Source organism: Callithrix jacchus, chromosome 1 (assembly GCF_049354715.1).
Source record: "Callithrix jacchus isolate 240 chromosome 1, calJac240_pri, whole genome shotgun sequence".
NCBI lineage: Eukaryota > Metazoa > Chordata > Mammalia > Primates > Cebidae > Callithrix > Callithrix jacchus.
The window spans coordinates 26,447,138-26,465,138 of record NC_133502.1 but is presented as its reverse complement, the minus strand read 5'-3'; the positions used below and the strand labels follow the sequence as shown (position 1 = coordinate 26,465,138).

At 40.2% G+C, this 18,001-nt stretch overlaps 1 protein-coding gene across 7 annotated transcripts in view; it reads left to right on the top strand.

Annotated features, from left to right (window-relative positions):
• The window catches only part of ANKRD10 (ankyrin repeat domain 10), a 40,110-nt gene extending 22,440 nt beyond the window's left edge, over positions 1-17,670 (top strand). For 3 of the 7 annotated variants that reach the window (XM_035294166.3, XM_009003030.4, XM_035294138.3), the window contains exons 4-7: positions 4,083-4,318; positions 12,781-12,876; positions 14,831-14,878; positions 16,098-17,670. In XM_035294166.3, the coding sequence (XP_035150057.1) occupies positions 4,083-4,318; positions 12,781-12,876; positions 14,831-14,878; positions 16,098-16,573 (856 nt within the window). In that variant the 3' untranslated portion in view covers positions 16,574-17,670. Of the gene's footprint in view, positions 1-3,274; positions 3,369-4,082; positions 4,319-12,780; positions 13,394-14,830; positions 14,879-15,270 lie in introns of those variants that run through there. The other 4 variants (XR_004741108.2, XM_017970486.4, XR_013520105.1 and 1 more) reach the window with 4 other exon arrangements.
• Positions 17,671-18,001: the final 331 nt, after the last annotated feature.

Below are 18,001 nucleotides of genomic sequence, written 5' to 3'. Positions count from 1 at the left end.
AGTTTGAGACCAGTCTGAGCAACATCTCTCTCAAAATAAAAATGAAATAAAAAGTAGCCAGGCATGGTGACACATGCCTGTATCCCTAGCTACTCAGGGGGCTGAGGATAAGGAAGATCCCTTAGCCCAGGAGTTCCAGGCTGTGGTAAACTGTGATTGTGCCACTGCACTCCAGCTGGGGCAACAGGGAAATACTCTGTCTCTTTAAAAGAGTGGTTACTAGATGGAAAGAATAAGTTCTAGGGTTACCTTGCACTGTAGGGTGACTGGTTAACTGTAATTTTTGATATATTTTTATATTGCTAATTCAGTACAAATGAAAAGTGTTTGAGGGGATGTATATGCTATTATGCTGTTTTTTATCCCTATATATTTTATTGGAATTTATAGTGTACCCCATAACAATATGTCCATTTAAAAATATTAAAAAGGATAGAAGAATATTTACAGTATTGTCTGTTTGGTTAAATGTTATTCAGCAGTTCTGGCCTGCTGCCTTTTTTTTTGTATAACCTATGGACTAAGAATGATTTTTAAATAGTTGAGCAAAAATCAATGGAATGATATTTTCTAACACATAAAATTAGGTGAAAGTTCAATATCAGTATTCATAAATAAACCTTTATGAGAGCATAGCCATGCTCAATTGTCTTGAGGCTGCTTTCAGCCTACATCAAAAGAATTGAGTAGTTAGGACTGAGAATGTAAGCCTAAAATATTTACTGCACAGTCCTTTTTAGAAAAGAGCCTTCTTCTGGATTAGGTGATGCTTAGTGATCACGTCAGGCCGGTTTCTATAATGTGCACTACGCAGTTGAGCCACCACTTGCAAGGCTTTTCATGTGAGCAGAGGCAGTGGAGGTGATGAATGTAGGGAACGAGAGGAAATGAGAATGGGGACGTTCAGGGGCAAGAGATGATGGTGGTGATTTTTTGTTGTGTCTCGGAGTCAGATACTAATAGATTTCCTCTGAGTAGAATTTAAATGCTCTCAAGTTAAACTGTATGTTGTATACATTCAGCCCTTGGTAACAAGGGAAATGATAGAGTTGAAATGTTCTTGTACCTCACTAGAAGCAGAGAAGGGGTGCTAGATATTTCTGTTTCTGATAATGCTGCATAGATACTGCCACGGAAATGTTGAGCAGGATTCCAGTTTTCTCTAATAACTCCACCGTTACCATGTGTCCTAGATTGTGATGCCTGTCCAATACATTTTCTAGAATTTTCATCTTCCCAGCATGTCTGCCCCCAAATTATGTGACATGCCAGAAGCTGTTTGACCTGTGATTATTCTTGCTTGCTTGCTCCTAACGTACAAGTACATAGCATGAGTGGGTCGTAATCCTTTTGAGCTCTTGTAGTAAAGTAAGTTTTGGAATGGTACATAAAACCACAAGAAATTTGGTCAGTCTAAGTAGAGGACAAGCACATGTTTAACTACTTTTGGGAGGGAAAAAAGTGAAGTGGGAGAGCTTACCATTGCTACCTGTGTGTAGGCTAACACTCTCATACTTGACAGTGTCTAGGAATCTCCATATGTTGGCACTGGTTATTTATTTTGAGCCAGAGTCTTGTGTTCTGTCTTCCAGGCTGGAATGCAGTGGTGCGATCTCAGCTCACTGCAGCCTCTGCCTCCAAAGTTCAAGTGATTCTCCTGCCTCAGCCTCCCAAGTAGCTGGAACTACAGGCACGTGCCACCACACTCAGCTAATTTTTCGTATTTTTAATATAAACGGGGTTTCATGATGTTGGCCAAGCTGGTCTTGAACTCCTGACCTCAGGTGATCCACCCACCTCGAGCCTCCCAAAGTGCTGGGATTACAGGCGTGAACCACCGTGCCTGGCATGGTATTTATGATTCTAAATGCCGTTTCAAGAATCAGTGAGCTTTTTTTTATTCTCTGGTCCACTAAAGGGTAGTCTTTACTGTGGGTTTGTTTTATGTTTTTATTTGTCCTAATAGTAAGTGGTAGCTTCTCATTTTTCTCTTCTTCGACTTTGGAGAGCAAGTCTGCTTATCTATAGAAATAATCCGTTTATAAATGTATGTTCTCCTCAGAGTTTGAACTTTCATGTGGCCACTGACTTCTCTGTTCACTTTCTTGGCAGAGTTGACCTTCCCAGGTCATCTGCTCTTCTGATACCGTTTGAAAGTGAAATACAGCATTAAAAAAAACTTCAGCTGTATGATTAAGCTATCACTTAATATTAGTGTATTCTATATTTCAATAACAAGGTATCTGATTTTGTACAAGTGTAATTAGTGTAATTCAATCTGCCCAAACTTTGGTGCTTTCTTTCCATTTAATTCATAACCAAAATAAAAAGATGATGAAATACTAGAAAGTATTCATCATTCATTCACAGCCATGAAGTCTTGCGGCTAACAGAAGTGACTTCAGTCTCTAATAGTCCTGCACACAGCTGCCTTGTATTTTCATCAAGAATTTTGTTGGTTTCTGAGATTCTCAATTCTCTTTTATATCTGATGAAATAGGATTTAGATCTTCTTTCAAAATGTATAATACGGTTTATCTTATGCTTTAAAAAGTAGGGACATGGTTAGTGAGTGTCCACACACTTCATTTCTGAGGTCAGAGCTTTTTATGATGGCTGGAAATACAAATACAAGGCTATTGTTAGTCCTTTTTTTTTTGAGACGGAGTTTTGCTCTTGTTACCCAGGCTGGAGTGCAATGGCGCGATCTCGGCTCACCGCAAGCTCCACCTCCTGGGTTCAAGCAGTTCTCCTGCCTCAGCCTCCCGAGTAGCTGGGATTACAGGCACGCACCACCATGCCCAGCTAATTTTTGTATTTTTAGTAGAGACGGGGGTTTCACCTTGTTGACCAGGATGGTCTCGATCTCTTGACCTTGTGATCCACCTGCCTCGGCCTCCCAAAGCGCTGGGATTACAGGCGTGAGCCACCGCACCCGGCCTATTAGTCTTTATAAATAGGATAATATTATTTGTCCCTAATTCTGTAGTTTTCATTCTTAAATGCAGGTTGTTTTTTGTTATTGTTTTGGTTTTTTTGTTTTTTAGTTTTTTTTGGTCTTGTTGTTTTCCCATTAACAGTAACTCCAAGAAAAGCATCAGGGTTCTGGATTGGTTATTTGATGAGTGACACAGCATAAGGCCTTTGTTTCATCATGCTTTTGCTGTGGATGTCGTGTAGCTTGCTGCACAGGTATGGGTGCTGTCTTTGCTGTTACGTACTTCTCCAGTTTGTTTATCAACCTGCAGCTAACAGGATGTCTGCTTTTTTACAGGTTTATTTCACAGAGCAGTGTACATTCTTGTCTTCCAGGGGAACTTCACCATGGAGTTACTTTTGATCCCTCAGTTTAATTCAGTGTCCTAAAGGTTTACAAGTTCAACTTACTCTATTTTATTCAGCTCTTTCACTTACTCTGCCATCACCTCCTACTTTACCTAGGAGTTTTAGCTACTATAGAAGTCCCAGACCTTTCCTTTGAGTATTATTAGCCAGGTAAAAGCTTGGTTCTTGTGAGCGGTGGGGATGTGTATTCAGCGTGCAGTGATAGGGTACTTAAATGTCAGGACATCCTCCTGAACTTCCACTTACAGTGTCACATGTAAGCAGAAAGTCTGGCTTGTTGGTAAGCCATTACTTTTGCTTTTAGGAAGACAGTTATGAATGCCATGGACAATTTCAGTACATGTTTGTTTGTTATGATTTTATTCACGCTAAAGGAATGGGTTATTACAATTCAGTGCAGATAATATAGAATTCAGTTTTAGTCTGAAGTTAGCATAAATTTAGATTCTTCAGACTAACATAAAACATGATTTTGAGAAGTTAAATAGGAAGATGTCTTTTTTAAAAGTTTAGCATATTTATTTTTTAAAATTATCTCCCAAATCTTGCTTAGAAATCAAATGTGTGTAAGAGAAGTTAGTTACAGAGCTAGATTGATTAACTACTTCTTTAATGAAGATTTGCTATGAATTTGTTTACTCTTTCATACCACCTTCAGATAGCTAGTCAGTTCAGCAGGAGCAGAGACCAGGTGAGCACGTGGATGGGGTGTAATTCAGTGTTTTTGTGTTGTACAGCCTGAGAAATGCCAGTGGCCTGACAGCAGCAGACATTGCACAAACCCAGGGTTTCCAAGAGTGTGCCCAGTTTCTCTTGAACCTCCAGAATTGTCATCTGAACCATTTCTATAACAATGGCATCTTAAATGGGGGTCATCAGAATGTATTTCCTAATCATACTAGTGTGGGAACCAATCGAAAGAGATGCTTGGAGGACTCGGAAGCCTTTGGAGTAAAGAAAGCTAGAACTGAAGGTGAGACCGCTGTGGGTGGGAAGAGCATGCTGACTTTTCCCTCTTAATGTGTTTTCTTTTTATGGCTGAATGCACCTTCGAGATGAGACCTTCACTTTGGTAATTGTGCCTGGTGGATTGTGTGGTGACTGTGGAGATTTCTCCTGTACTGCCACTGTGAAGATGGGACACTTAACAAAAGGGGATGTGAGGGAAATACAGCCCAGATATGAATGTCTGTGTAGAACCTATTGAGCAACTATGTTTACCTACCGTGAATTAGATTTTTTAATTTGTTGTATCTGTTTGAAATATGTCTATTAAAGAAAATCTGCCACTGTGCCTGATTTTTTTTTTTTTTTTTTTTTAATTTGGTTCTAAATGTTCCTGGGCTTACAAAAATTGCTGATGGTCTGGCAGTAAGACATTTTCACATTCGGGAAGGTGAATGTTTTCTGTACTATTTCTGTGCTGTGATTTTACAAACTCAGGTGGTCTCTGTACCCCACATGGTAATATGTGTTCATTTATCACTGCAAGATCTGGTGTATAATTTGATGTTGAGGATTTAAGTCCCTAAGGTAAGTTATTTTTGTTAAGTATATTTCCACCTTTTTTTAAAAAAAAAAAAAAAAAAGGGGGGGGGTCTCGCTCTTTACCCAGGCTGGAGTGCAGTGGTGTTATTTCGGCTCACTACAACGTCTGCCTCCCAGGTTAAAGCAATTCTCCTGCCTCAGCCTCCCAGGTAGCTGGGATTACAGTTGCATGCTATCACACCCAGCTAATTGTGTGTTTTTAGTAGAGGAGAGACTTCTCCATGTTGGCCAGGCTGGTCTCAAACTCCTGACTTAGTGAGCCACCTGCCTCAGCCTCCCAAAGTGCTGGGATTACAGGCATGAGCCACTGGGCTTGGCCCTTTTTTTTTTAAAAAGGTAATTTTGGAGTTTGCAAATAAGCAAAGTCAGCAAATCACTCTTGAAGTTGGAAACACCTCCCTTTCCTATAGGAAAATCATCTGTAGCTATATATATGATGTCTTAGTCCAGGTGTCATGGTTCACACCTATAATGCCAGCACTTTGGGAGGCCGAGGCAGGAGGATTACTTGAGCTCAGGAGTTCAAGACCAGCCTGGGTGACACAGTGTGACCTCATCTCTAGTTTAAGAACAAAAGTCTTAGTAGAAGACAAATGTGATAGCTTGGCAGGAATGTTTAATGAACCTAAAGGGAAAGAGGTAGGAGTGTAATGAACCAGATATGAGTTTAGATTTGCTGAGGATAAGCACAAAGTTTTGCCTGTTTTGTTTTGTTTTTTAAATCAACTGTACTAGTTATAGCATGAGGAAAACTGGCTGTCAGTAAATCACTTAAAAATCTAGAGGTTTTAATTAACTTTAAATTTTATGAAACATCATGCTTTCTACCTTAAATGTGTTGAAGCATTTTTTCCCTATAAAGTTGATAAAATGTCAATGTTATGTACTTGACAACTGTTTAAATCTTGTCACCATAAAAATTCCTGTGATAAAAGACTTTTTGTAGTAATATATAGACTTACCAGTTTTATCCAATTCAGGGTTTTTATGAGTTAACGTAATAGGCAGAACTAACACATTGAGGACTTGGACAGGTTGAGCCACTCTTCCAAGTACATAGTAAGTGACTGATGTTTCTGTGATGCTCACAGTAGAAATATTTAAGCCAAGATGCACATTACCTGAAAGCTGCTCCTCCCTGATTTTCCCAGTGTGTATACTGTAACTATTAACACCCTGGAACTTCTAGTGGCTCAGTCTTTTACATAGTTGACAGCCCTTAGATTTGCCCCACATGTCACAAGGGTGTGTTTACATTACTTTATTTTGTGTTCGTGTGAGCATTGATAGGCTCATCATCTTCAGCTCACCTATACTCCCACCACACTCTTTATGGGAAGGGTGCTTCCCTCCCCCCGCCCCACCTTTTACCATTACATACTGAATGTGGTATGTCAGATATTGGGAGTAATTGTTGATCATTAAAACAGGGTTTTGGTTTTTTTTCTCAATTACCCGGATATTCTATGTGAAATTGTTATTGGTTTCAGTAGATACATAATTATTTTCATTATTTGACCAGTTTTTCAGTTTTAAATTAAAGATATGTTGCTCTAGTTTGTTTTGATTGTAGTTTCTGGCATCTTGATTTTCTGTTTAAGTGTGTGTGTGTTAAGTTTTGCTCAATCTGAGTTATTTATTAGGTTTTTGGTTCTCATGCCAGAGTAAAAATATGATAAATTATTCTTATTTAACACATGGTTAAAAAATACTTTGAGTAACTTCACATATAAAAATATGATAAATTATTTTCTCATTTAACACATGCACATAAAATACTTTGAGTAACTTCACATATAAAAATATAAAAAGTTTAAGCTAGGTTTTATTTATTTATTTATTTGGCTCTTAAAAAAAAGTTAAAGGTGCCAGGGATAATATCTTGGCTGCATAGAGATGCCAGCTTGGATCTTACCAGTAAAATAGTCCGTTCTGTTTTCCTAGTATTTAAGAGTTATAAATATTGATGATTTTAGTGTGGAATTTGTAAAAGTAATTACTTCCAGAAAGTTTCCAAAGTCAGCCCATAAGGATGTCCCTGTAAATTCATTTAAAAAGCAAAAACACTGGATCACCTGAGGTCGGGAGTCAAGACCATCCTGACCAACATGTAAAAAGTTAAAACAAAACAAAACTGGAATCATGAGTCTGAATATTAACTACTCTTCCCTGCAAAAAGTATCTCTGCTTTTAGTAAACTACTTTGAGTATTTGAAACTGGAGTAATTTTCTTTTGGAAACGATGTTGATGTAGATGATGTTAGGTGATCAATAAAAACTGCCTTTTGTAGTTCTTGAATATTAACTCCTTTGGAAGGAAGTTATGCTACAAGAAGTAATACTTTTAACTTGCATAAAGTTATTTGCATCTGTATTAAATGTGTTTAATCAGAATATAGACATAAGTGTGGACATGAACTCTGGAGAGTGAAATAAAATCCAGTTACTTAAGCAGTTTGTTTTGATGGAAAGTACCTTGGGATAATACTTTCCCCAGTGGGATTTATTTCCTTTTAGATGGTTCGAGGAAGTGTCAGTCATTAAATTTTTTTGTGTGTTTTCTGTTTATCAGCCATTTGCTCAGATGGTATGATGCATGGGCTTTGAGACTCCTGCTGTACCACTCTGTATAAAATTCAATTCAGGTTTCTTAGCGTTCTTGGTTAATCTTGGGAAATAACCCAATGCAATTATTTTTATATATACTCCTTGGAAACTCGTCAAGTTTTTCAGTGATCCTGGTTCGAAAAGAATGCCCGTCCCTTCCATGAGTGAAAACTTCGTTTTGCTGATTGGTACTTGTTTTGGATGGAGCTCCAGAGTCACGGGGAAGAAGCAGGGGAATACAGTGGGAGTTTAAAAGCTGACCCAATAACTTCGATTTCATAATTGGGACAATTGCCCTAGAAATAGGCTGTAGTGACAGCAGACCTCAGGTGTCACACAGCCTTGTTCTAATCACATAGATTATTGATCTTAGAATCGCATTCATACTCCGATGCTATTGAATATTAAAACACCTTATAGAAAAAAATATCTGCAACATGATGCTTTAAAGGTAAAATTACTGGTGGAAAATGTTAACACTTTCCCTAGAGTGGATTTAACCTAAAGTATCTCTTGCCTTCTGTCCTTAACTGTTGGTGTTGAGCAGGCTTACAGACTTGGTAAAGGAGGGCGGAGATGACCAACAGGTTTGTTAAATAATGTTAATTGCTTGACACTTGAGAGTCAGAAAATAAAATGCCTCCCAGGAGTAAATTTGTGATTTAGTTCCTTCTAGTTTAGTTATATATTATAGCACCTTTACTGCTGAGGTCCTTACTCTTTTCAGATTGCCAGTATATTTGCTTATAAAAATTTGGCCAGAATGACAGAACACACCTACCTAGTTCTGTTCAAATGAGTGATCTTTTTCTTGATCCCTAGAGCTGTGATATCCCTAAAGACATAACATCTTAAAATACAGTCTGAATTACACTTACAGTCCAGGCAGTGTCTGCATTTTCCACTGAAAGTCTTACGTTGAGCAAGCCTCATTGGCCTGATTTGTCTTCAGCACAGTTGTGGACACGGCAGTGGGAAGCAAAACCAAGACTGGCACACTTAAGCCACTTGTGTATTCTTGGAGCCAAACCCCCGGTCTTTCCACAGGGCTCACTGCCCTCCTCCGTCCTTTGTTGCTTCACGTTACCTGGAGTCATCCCAACCCTCTGCTCTGCTGGAATGTGGGCCCTGGCGGGTCCCACGAAAGATCGCCTTGTAATACAAAAAAAAAAACGTGGTTTTAACAGGGCCTTTATTAGAAAAAAGTTGAGTAAAATGTGCTCTACAGCAGAATAAAGAACAGTTGTAGGGAATGGCTGGTGGGAAATCATGAAGGCAGAGCGTCTTCCCTTTAATGAGAGGACATTGAGGCTTCCCCAGTGAAAGCAACAGCGGGATGCGCTCAGTTCAGTGAAAAGGCCACAGGCCGGAGGGCCCTGGATCAACACCTGATCCCCTTACAGCACCCAGAGGCACGGTAAAAGGTAGATTACTAATGTAGGTCACAATCCCAAGCTTCACTTAAATGTGTTGTGTGAAACTGGCAGTTTTTGACTTGTAAAATGTCTCCTGCTTTATTTAGTCTTAGGGAATATAACCAGTATGGCTCAGGTCTTGGTAGTAATGTCCTGTTAACTAATTAGAGCGCCTGTATCTTAAAATACATGACTGCTTAGAGTGCCTTTTTTATTTTTATTTTTTAAGCTGTGAAGATTAAAGCTATGATCAGGCATTTTTCCTAAGCCCCAGATGTATCTGCAGGTGTGCCTGGCAATTAAAGTCCTCTTGTGCTTCAGTATGAGCTGTGCACCAGCATGTCTTAACTCCCACCTGGTCAGCACTCCCACAAGCCTTTGTTGTGGCACCACCTTGGTGTCCAGTTGCATTCCTTCTGTAACGCTGCAGACCTTCTTGAAACTAAGATTTTTTTTTCATGGTTCCAAGCTGTTTGATCCTGAATAGCTCATATAGTTACAGTTACTGGGAACTGCCTTTAGGGGTTTTGTGCAACCCCCAAATTTCAGATGAAAATACAAATGCAAACCGTTTAGTTGCCCTGAGTGTCAGCCCAAAGTGGAGCATCTCCCTGTGTCCCCCAGGGGCAGGAATGCAGGTTTCTCAGTCAGCCGTGCTCTGCTGGCCAGTTCTCGCTTAGGAGGGCAGGCAGTGACCACAGTTGGGTGTGGCTGTATCTCTTAGCAGTGAGGCTGGAGGTTTTGAGCTAGGTAGTTTTCCACCCTGAACGTTGTGTCTTAGGTGTACTAGAAGCCTGTCTTCCCAACAGACACCTGCTTTTGCAGTCAGTAGGTAAGGACCCTTTGTAAAAAGTGGTCATACTGACATTTTCAGAAGCCTTCAATCATTGTTTAAGAGTCGATAGGAAAAGATAGTGCTTCCTTTCACAAACAGTAAAAACTGACGATCTTAGGAGATACTTTTTCTGAAATGTCTGTACAGGCCACCTTTCTCAAATGCAAGGTGTAGCATTTAAATGATGCCTTCAGCAGTGGGAACAGGTGTGTGGGAGGAAACAGTTCCAAATCCATAAAATTTTGAGAGGCCAATTTTAATTTCATGGCTTTAAACAATTTAAAGAGAAACAATTGCAGGCTTAATGCCTCCACCGGCCAATTGAGAACTTACAGTAGGAATGAAGAAATGAAGAAGGCACTTAGGTAAACAGCATTACCCAAGGCTCTGGGACAGCTGGTTGTGGGAACTACACTGTATAGAGGGGCTTTATCTAAGGAGAAGGAATGTAATTCTAGGATGTGTGATGTCATGATTCCCACAATGGAATCTTGATTGGTAAAATATGGAAGGAAGCCTTTCATTGTGACCATGCTTTCTTAGAGAAACTATCTGCATTAACAAAAGATGCATCTACTAAATGGAGCCGTTTCTGAGAGGCTCCTGGTCACTGCGAGGCTTCTAGTTAACAGGATTAATTGCTGCTGGGAGATAGTGCTTTGCCCACTTCCTCTTCCTGGGCTGACCTTGCCGCGGCTCTTCCAGCCCCCTAGTGGTGCCTCTGCCCTCAGGGCCCGCGTCCCTGCACCTCCCATTGCCAGGCCTTCCTGGATGGCCGTGATTCCTCAGGTTGTTTTACAGGCTAGACCAGGTACGAATCATTTGTTTTTGTTTACCTTGTGTTTTTATTTCTTCTGGCTAGTGAGTGGGCTTCATCTGTTAATAGAACTAGTCTAGGCACTGGGCCTAGTGAAAGAGAAGGCAAATAACCCAGCTTTTGTGAAGCTCTTCTCCTTTGAGGTTTTCTAACCTTGTTGGAGGTGTGAAATTGCAGTAACCTCTTTTGCCGCTTTATCGGGGAACACTGGCATCTGAATGCCAGTTGACTGTGTAGGTGTTTTAAGCTGTCTGCACTGTATTCCCATAAAGTCCATCTTTTGGTACAAACCGTGTTCATGGTTGGCTTTGCAGGATGGCAGCCCGTGGGAGGAGCGAACACTGACCTGCTCTTGACTGCAGCTTCCGTCTGCATGCCGTAAAGGGCTCCTGGCGTTGGGAGGACTCTGACACCCAGCACGCTGTGGGGATCTGCTCTTCCACCAACCCCTCCCCACCCTTTTTTTTTCTCCAAAAGATGTCCTGCTTGCCACTGATTTCTTAAAAGTGTGTGCCTGAGTCACAGTAAAAGTGAAGCCTGGCCTGTGGAAGATTTCTTAAAGCTTTAACTAGATAAGACTAAAACCCACCGTTTAATGCCTGTGGTTTTAAAGGACCTGTATTTGAAGAATGCTTTTGGCATCCTACCTGTTCAGACTTCTGAGTACCTCCCTACCCCCTCCAAACTACACGAATCACACTGTTTTGTTTCTCTCCCACATACTAATTTAGAAATCAGGTTTCTCATTCTGTACATTAGCATCTTTGTAGAATAATCCAGAACTAGTATATACAGTATAATCAAAAATGACTCGTGTGCCTCTAAAATTAGAGCTAATTCAAGCTGCAAAGTTCCATTCTCCCTCTTTTTAAATGTTTCTATGAAAGAGGTATTTAGCACTGGAAGTTGCTATTCGTGGTGTGTATTCTTTGGCCCAGAAATAATTCTAAGTATCTGAGTTAACCAGAAATACACACAAAGATGTATTTATGAGTATGTTAATTGTGACATTCATGATAGGAAAGAAAACTGAAGTAGCCCAGACAGCTGCAGGGAATTTGGTTAGGTGAATTGTGACCAGCCGTATGACAGAGTAAAGCTCATTTCTACATTAACCGATATGACATGCCATGGCAAATGAATAAAGCAAAGTGTAACTGTGATTGTTCAAATCCGTTTTTGTAAAAAGATTCTTAAACACTAGAAGCTGTTCAGACAGGTGGAGCCGCTTGTAAGAAGTGAGTCTTGCTAGGAATCAGAAGTGGAGGTTCTTGTGTGGTGTGTATGACATGGGCCGTTCACATCGCAGTGCAGAGAAGGGTAATCTTGTAAGTGAAGTGCCTGGGTAGCTTTAGCTTCCCGTTTCTAATGTTTTCTGTATTTTGATGTGATAATTTTCCATAATTTGGTGCTCAGGTCAAATATCACTCTGGGACAGTGCTGACGGATTAGTCTTGAATCTCAGCCTTTACCTTATTTTTTGTTAATGGAAATAGTGAAATTTTTGTTTGTTTGTAGAAAGTGATTTATTTACAGAGAGAAAGAAACAGGAGAAGGAGAGAGAAAGGAACGGTTGACTCTCACACTGAGTGAGATAATCCAGAAAGATGGAATCTAGGAGAGAAAAGCAGCTTCTACACTGAGTGGAAGGGAATAGAGAGAGATGGAATTTAGGAGGGGAAGACAGGCTTCCACGAGAGTGTGAAAGGGGACCCAAGAGGGAAAATCCAGGAGAGAGAAAGATGGCTTCCACTAGAGTGTTCGTGGAAGGGGATCCAAACATGGAATCCTGGAAATAGTGAATTAAAAAAAAAAAATCAGAATTGTTTTAATTGTATGTGGATTTAAAATTGTCTTAGTATTTTTTTTTTTTCAAAAAACATGCTGAATTTGAAAACAGAGTTTAGAATTGTTTCCAGGTTATATAACTACTTTATGTCCTCTCAGTGGCCAAAAAATTAGAATTTTTGCCATCAAGTAAATCTATAATAGGTATCTGAAATTCCATGACTTCAAACTCTGCACATGTCAGGGAATTTTTTTATTATGGAAGTTTTCAGTCATGTGCTAAGCTCATTGTGACCTGTCAATTTTTTTTAATGTGACTGTTTTAGAGTGTTCAGTGCTCACACAGAGGAATGTAAACTGTTATGACCCAGCAGCTATCTCATTACAGACAAAGGAATCTGAAATCGTCTTTTTTTTCTGTACAGCTCCAAGCTTGGATTCTGCCGTGCCACTCATGAATGGCGACACAGAAGACGATGCTGACAAAATGCACGTTGATAGGGAGTTTGCTGTTGTAACAGGTGGGAGTGGACAGTTTCCTGTTAGCTGCAACAACAATCCAATGGTCGAAGACACCAAACAGCAGGAGAGTGGTTCTGTTGGACCAAAAGAAATAGAAATATATACTGTGTCAGCAATGCAGACCCCCTGTCGTTGCAAGAATCAGTATGCGTATTATTTCTGACACCAGTTTCTCTCAGACGTTTTGCACTGTGTGGTTCAGTGTCTTTTTTAAAATGTCATACTATAATTTACATATCTTGGTTAAGTTTGTAGATAGAAGGATTAGTGTTTTGGGTATATTCTATGGACACGAAAAATGTAAGTGCAATCTTTCTATTCTGATTTGAAGCTGTTGCTTAATGTGCCTTGCTTATTTTTAATGAGGTTTGCATTTTTAATTTTCTGACATACGGCCTTTGGGTGAATATACCGAGCATGCTATGGTTAATATTTTCAAAGCAATATACTGCAAAGAGGACGACTAGCAGTAAACGTTGAGAACTAGGCAGTGTGGTTCAGACTCAGCCCGGTCACCCAGCATGGAATCCTTTACACAGGACTTGGTCGCTTTGGTTTCCGTGGCCTTCATTCTGAGTCTGTGAACATGGTAAACACTGTGTTCACAACACACATTCTCGACATTAATGTTTTTAGTGTATTAAAACAGGACTCCTATTTCCAACTTTTAAAAGATAGAAGCAGCTCAGTTCTTATAGCATTTAGAATAACTAAAATGATTTGTCTATTTAGCTGTTGCTTTTTTCTGATGTTCTTTTATTTAAGTGACTAAAACATTTTTCTCCATTTTGTTAACATGTTAATATATTTAGGAATAGATTTTTTTTTAATTTATTATGTCTTTATGCAAAATTCTTCACTGGGGATGAAAAAAAAAAGTATGTATTTTGTTTCCCAAGCCCACATGAAAAAATAACTCAAAACGTGTTCATCTTTCTAGAAGCCACAGATTGCTGGGGTCACCTTTTTCTCAGTCGGGAAATTCTGATCAGTTAGCATATTTAAAATAATAGATTTTCTGTAGTCAGGGGCTGTTTGACCTTAGCTAAAGATCCATAACAAAACTCAAATCCTGTGTTTTTTGAAAAAGACCTTGCTCCCTGCTTTTGAGTAGGCAGAAGTGGCCAACCTTTATTCCTCAGACATTAGTTCCTTGTTAAACTCGATCCAAGCTGGAACATACTTTTAAAAAACCCAGCCCATCTCGTATACCAGATGTCAAGTACATACAGCCCATGTTTCCTATCATTTGATTTATGACACTCTGACCAATAAACAATGTGTTAAATCACTAGAGATCACATGAGGGTTTCCTCGTGGGACATGGCACTCCACGTCTACTGGAAGCTTGAGGGAGCTTCCTCCACAGTCCTTTGAGAATCAGACCGAAAGACAGGCTGCTCTCCTTTAAACACTTCTGAGTAACTCGAAGTTTTGTTCTGCCAAAATTATCTTCAAGAATTTTACATTTTTGAACAACTGTGTACAGACATCTTTGTATTTTAAATGCCCCTAGTTTGAGACTCGGGAGAATCAAGTGTCCCTACCCCGGGAAGGGACTCAGGCAGGAAGGTACTTGCTTAAATCCTGATCTTTATGGAGTTGGCTGGAAGGGAGGGAGGATCTTGCCTGAAACCTCATCCCCAGTGTGGTGTTTGGATGTTGGTGGGTTCCGAGGGCTGGCCAGGCAGCTGGTGACCAGGAAAGCGGGTTTTGGCCAGCTGGGAGCAGCTTGTTTATTTCTGTTTTGTCATTGAAACACTTATTTTCTAATCTTAGATTTTAACCAAATAGAAAAGCTATGGTTTAATTTGGAAAAATGAATCTATTGTCCTTTGAAGAACTTATAGCAATTATTAAACTATGTCGCTTAAATATCCAAGAAATTGACAATGAATGGAATATTTAGATAATGTTTTCATTCACTGAACAAGCCTGATCTTTCCTTGGCAGGAAGACTTGCAGGGCATAACAGAAACCTCTGTTGGAGGCATCCAGGAGGTGAGATGGAAGGGGAGGCCTCCATGGGAAGAGTCACATGGTGTGTGACACGTTAGGGTAATCAGATGTATTGCAACTGCCTCCTTATTCTAAAAGTTATTAGAACTGAGCTCTTCTACATTTCATATCATGCTTTGCTTTGGTAGCGAAGAACATTGAGATAAAAACTAGTATAGCAAGAGATAATTTCAGGTCACCCCTTATCTGTTATGTGAATTCCTGTGAATATGAACGTTACTGCTTCTCAGGTTGCAGTATACAGAAGAGTAACTTGTTGTTGCCTGTCCTGATGTGCCCAGATGTTCCGTAATGGACTTTCTGTCCCGTAAGACATCTCCCTCCTAATGGATGTCTGTATATGCAGATTAAACTATCAACATTTTTTCCAGCAGAGATGGTTTTTGAAAGTAACCTAATAAATGAAACCCTGGCTGCCATGGTCATTTTAATTGCTGGACTGAGAAGAAGCGACTCCGTGTTGTGCTGTTGGCCCAGGCTGCGTGCGTGAGGACTGTTGGCAGTCACAGTTCCTGGCTCTAGTCGCCGCTTTCTCTGTATTCTGCCAGTGCTCTCGTGGCATTTTGCAGAAGTACTAGGTAGATTTCTGTGCTACTGAAGAAAAAAAAAGTGGTTTCTTTTAACAGTCCTGATTTGAGACTCGGGAGGGTCAGGAGTCCTTACCTGATTTATGAGGAGAGAGGTTTAAAAACCTTATATGATGCTGTCATATCTAGTTCAAAGAACTTCCTTAATTCACCACTTGATTTACCTTTTTTCCCCTTTTTGCTTGAGAACTAGAGAAGTTTGTGTTCTATTGGAACCCTTCGTAGAACACTCTACATTCAGTTCTGATGGATCTTTTTAGGGGCGATTTTAAAAAGCTGCTCTCAAAATATTAAAATGAGAGCACTTTGTTGACGGCTCTTCGGGACCGTGGTGGTATTTTTCATGCAGTGTATTTGTCAGCTTACGTTTTTCAGGTTAGCCGCTGGTGCTGCTGACACGCATCCAGTTTTCCTCTTACCAGGCGAACAGTGCTGTTAACATTTCAATTTTAAGTCTACCTATGCACGTTGATTTTACTTTGAAAAAAGAACTGGTTTAAAAGGAAAACAAAAGAAACTAAGTTCTTTAAACTGGTAATGGCAATGAAGCATTTTATAGTTTCTCCTGCCTCATTGGTTCTGAATTTTGGTGACAGGTGTATTTCTTAATGCAGATATGAAAAACACTAGCTCCGTATCGAATACATTGACAAATGGATGTGTCATCAGTGGACATTTGGACTTCCCCTCCACGACCCTGCTCAGTGGGATGGAAAGCAGGAATGGCCAGTGCTTGACAGGAGCTAACGGAATTAGCAGTGGATTAGCCCCAGGACAGCTGTTTCTGCGTAGCCAGGGTTCTGTCTGCGTTAGTGGGAATGAGGAGCCGGAGGAGACCGTGAGAGCTAATCCTGAGTTGTGTGGTTCTCTGCACCTGAATGGGAGTCCAAGTAGCTGCATAGCCAGTAGGCCTTCCTGGGTGGAAGACATTGGGGATAACCTGTACTACGGACACTACCACGGGTTTGGGGACACTGCTGAAAGCCTCCCAGAGCTGAACAGTGTGGTCGAGCATTCCAATTCCGTGAAGGTGCAGGAGCGGTACGACAGTGCTGTGCTGGGCGCCATGCACCTGTACCACGGCTCCTAGAGATGCTGCCGGGCTCTCGGAAATGCAGGAGTCCTTCCTGGTAGCCTGCTCAGAATCCTGATGTAGCAGCAACTTGAACGAATGTCACAATTTGTACCGTTTTTTTATACTTTAACTTTCTGAAAAAGTTAACTTCGACGGGCTCCCAGCGAGTACTTGTTTGTGCATGAGTAGGGCTTACTGAGCGCGTAGCTGTTTCGACAGTGAGGTGTCCTTTTTGTAAGATGCACTTTTGGAGTTTTTCTGATGCCAGTCTCAACATTGTCTTTTTAATACTGTCACCAAATATTGCTGTTTTCCCTTTTGTTAAAAGATTAAATTATATGATCAAGATAAATTGGAGTGGAAAATGAGGTGCCTGGTAATTTCTCTCTCTGTACATGGGCATCATTTTAAAAAGCTTGGTTCTCCTGTTTTCTGTAGAGTTTGGCAGAACACAGCTATTTCCCTATGCAAGGTACAGCCTTACAAAGATTTCCGCAGTGATTTCTGCACAGAAGAACATTTGTCTTTTCCATTAAGCTTTGCAGATCGCCATGTGGTGGAAGGTTTTAGTTGTAGACACAGTGGACTCTCCTTCAATGATGAGATCACTGCCTTGGGCTGCATGGAAGACAGTCCCCACCTGGGGCTGCGTTCTGATTTCCTGTTTTATTCCACATCTCCTGCTTGGTTCTGGAACTGTTACCACACAGAATAGATTCCTTTGTATTTAGTGGAAGTTACTATTTGTAGGAATTGTCAGGCCAAAATATTTAACTGACTTTTGACATATTTTCTTTTTTCCTTGTTTTGTTTTCTGGGGTTTTCTGCTCTAAGATATATACCACTCTATATATCCAGTTAACCGAGAGAATTTTGACTCTCTTACTAAAACTGCATTAAGTTTTTGATTTTGTAGAAGTTAGCTTTTGTCTAGGCAACTAGTGGTTATACTGTGCAAATATTGTAATGAATTTTTACTTTGTTGATTTTTGTAATAAAAATTGGTGCAGATAGAGAAAATATCAAATGAACAAACCAGTGTTCTAAGAGTGTTAATAACATTTTGTTTTAAAACTGTCCTTCACAAATGGAATAAAAAACTCTCACACTCAGTTTGTCCCTGGGGTTTCTCTTGGGGCTTGAGGGGTCAGCCGGGGGTGGTGGATATCAGTGGAAGGAATGGGAAGGGAGGCGAAGTTGACTGCTGTGTTTTCATTTTGCTTGTAAGATTTTACTGGACTCTGCTGACACTCTTCATATGGTGTTTTTTCCACTTTCGAGTTTCTCCTCTAGTTTTATGGCACTGTTAGTGCCGAATCTCCGTGGAGGAAGGATGAATTGCATGCCAGTTCAGTATTGTGCCTGAGTGCTGATTTTCATGAAAGACAGCAACCATAATGTTGTAAACTTCTTTGGTTTTAGCAAATGTTAATTAGGCCTTTT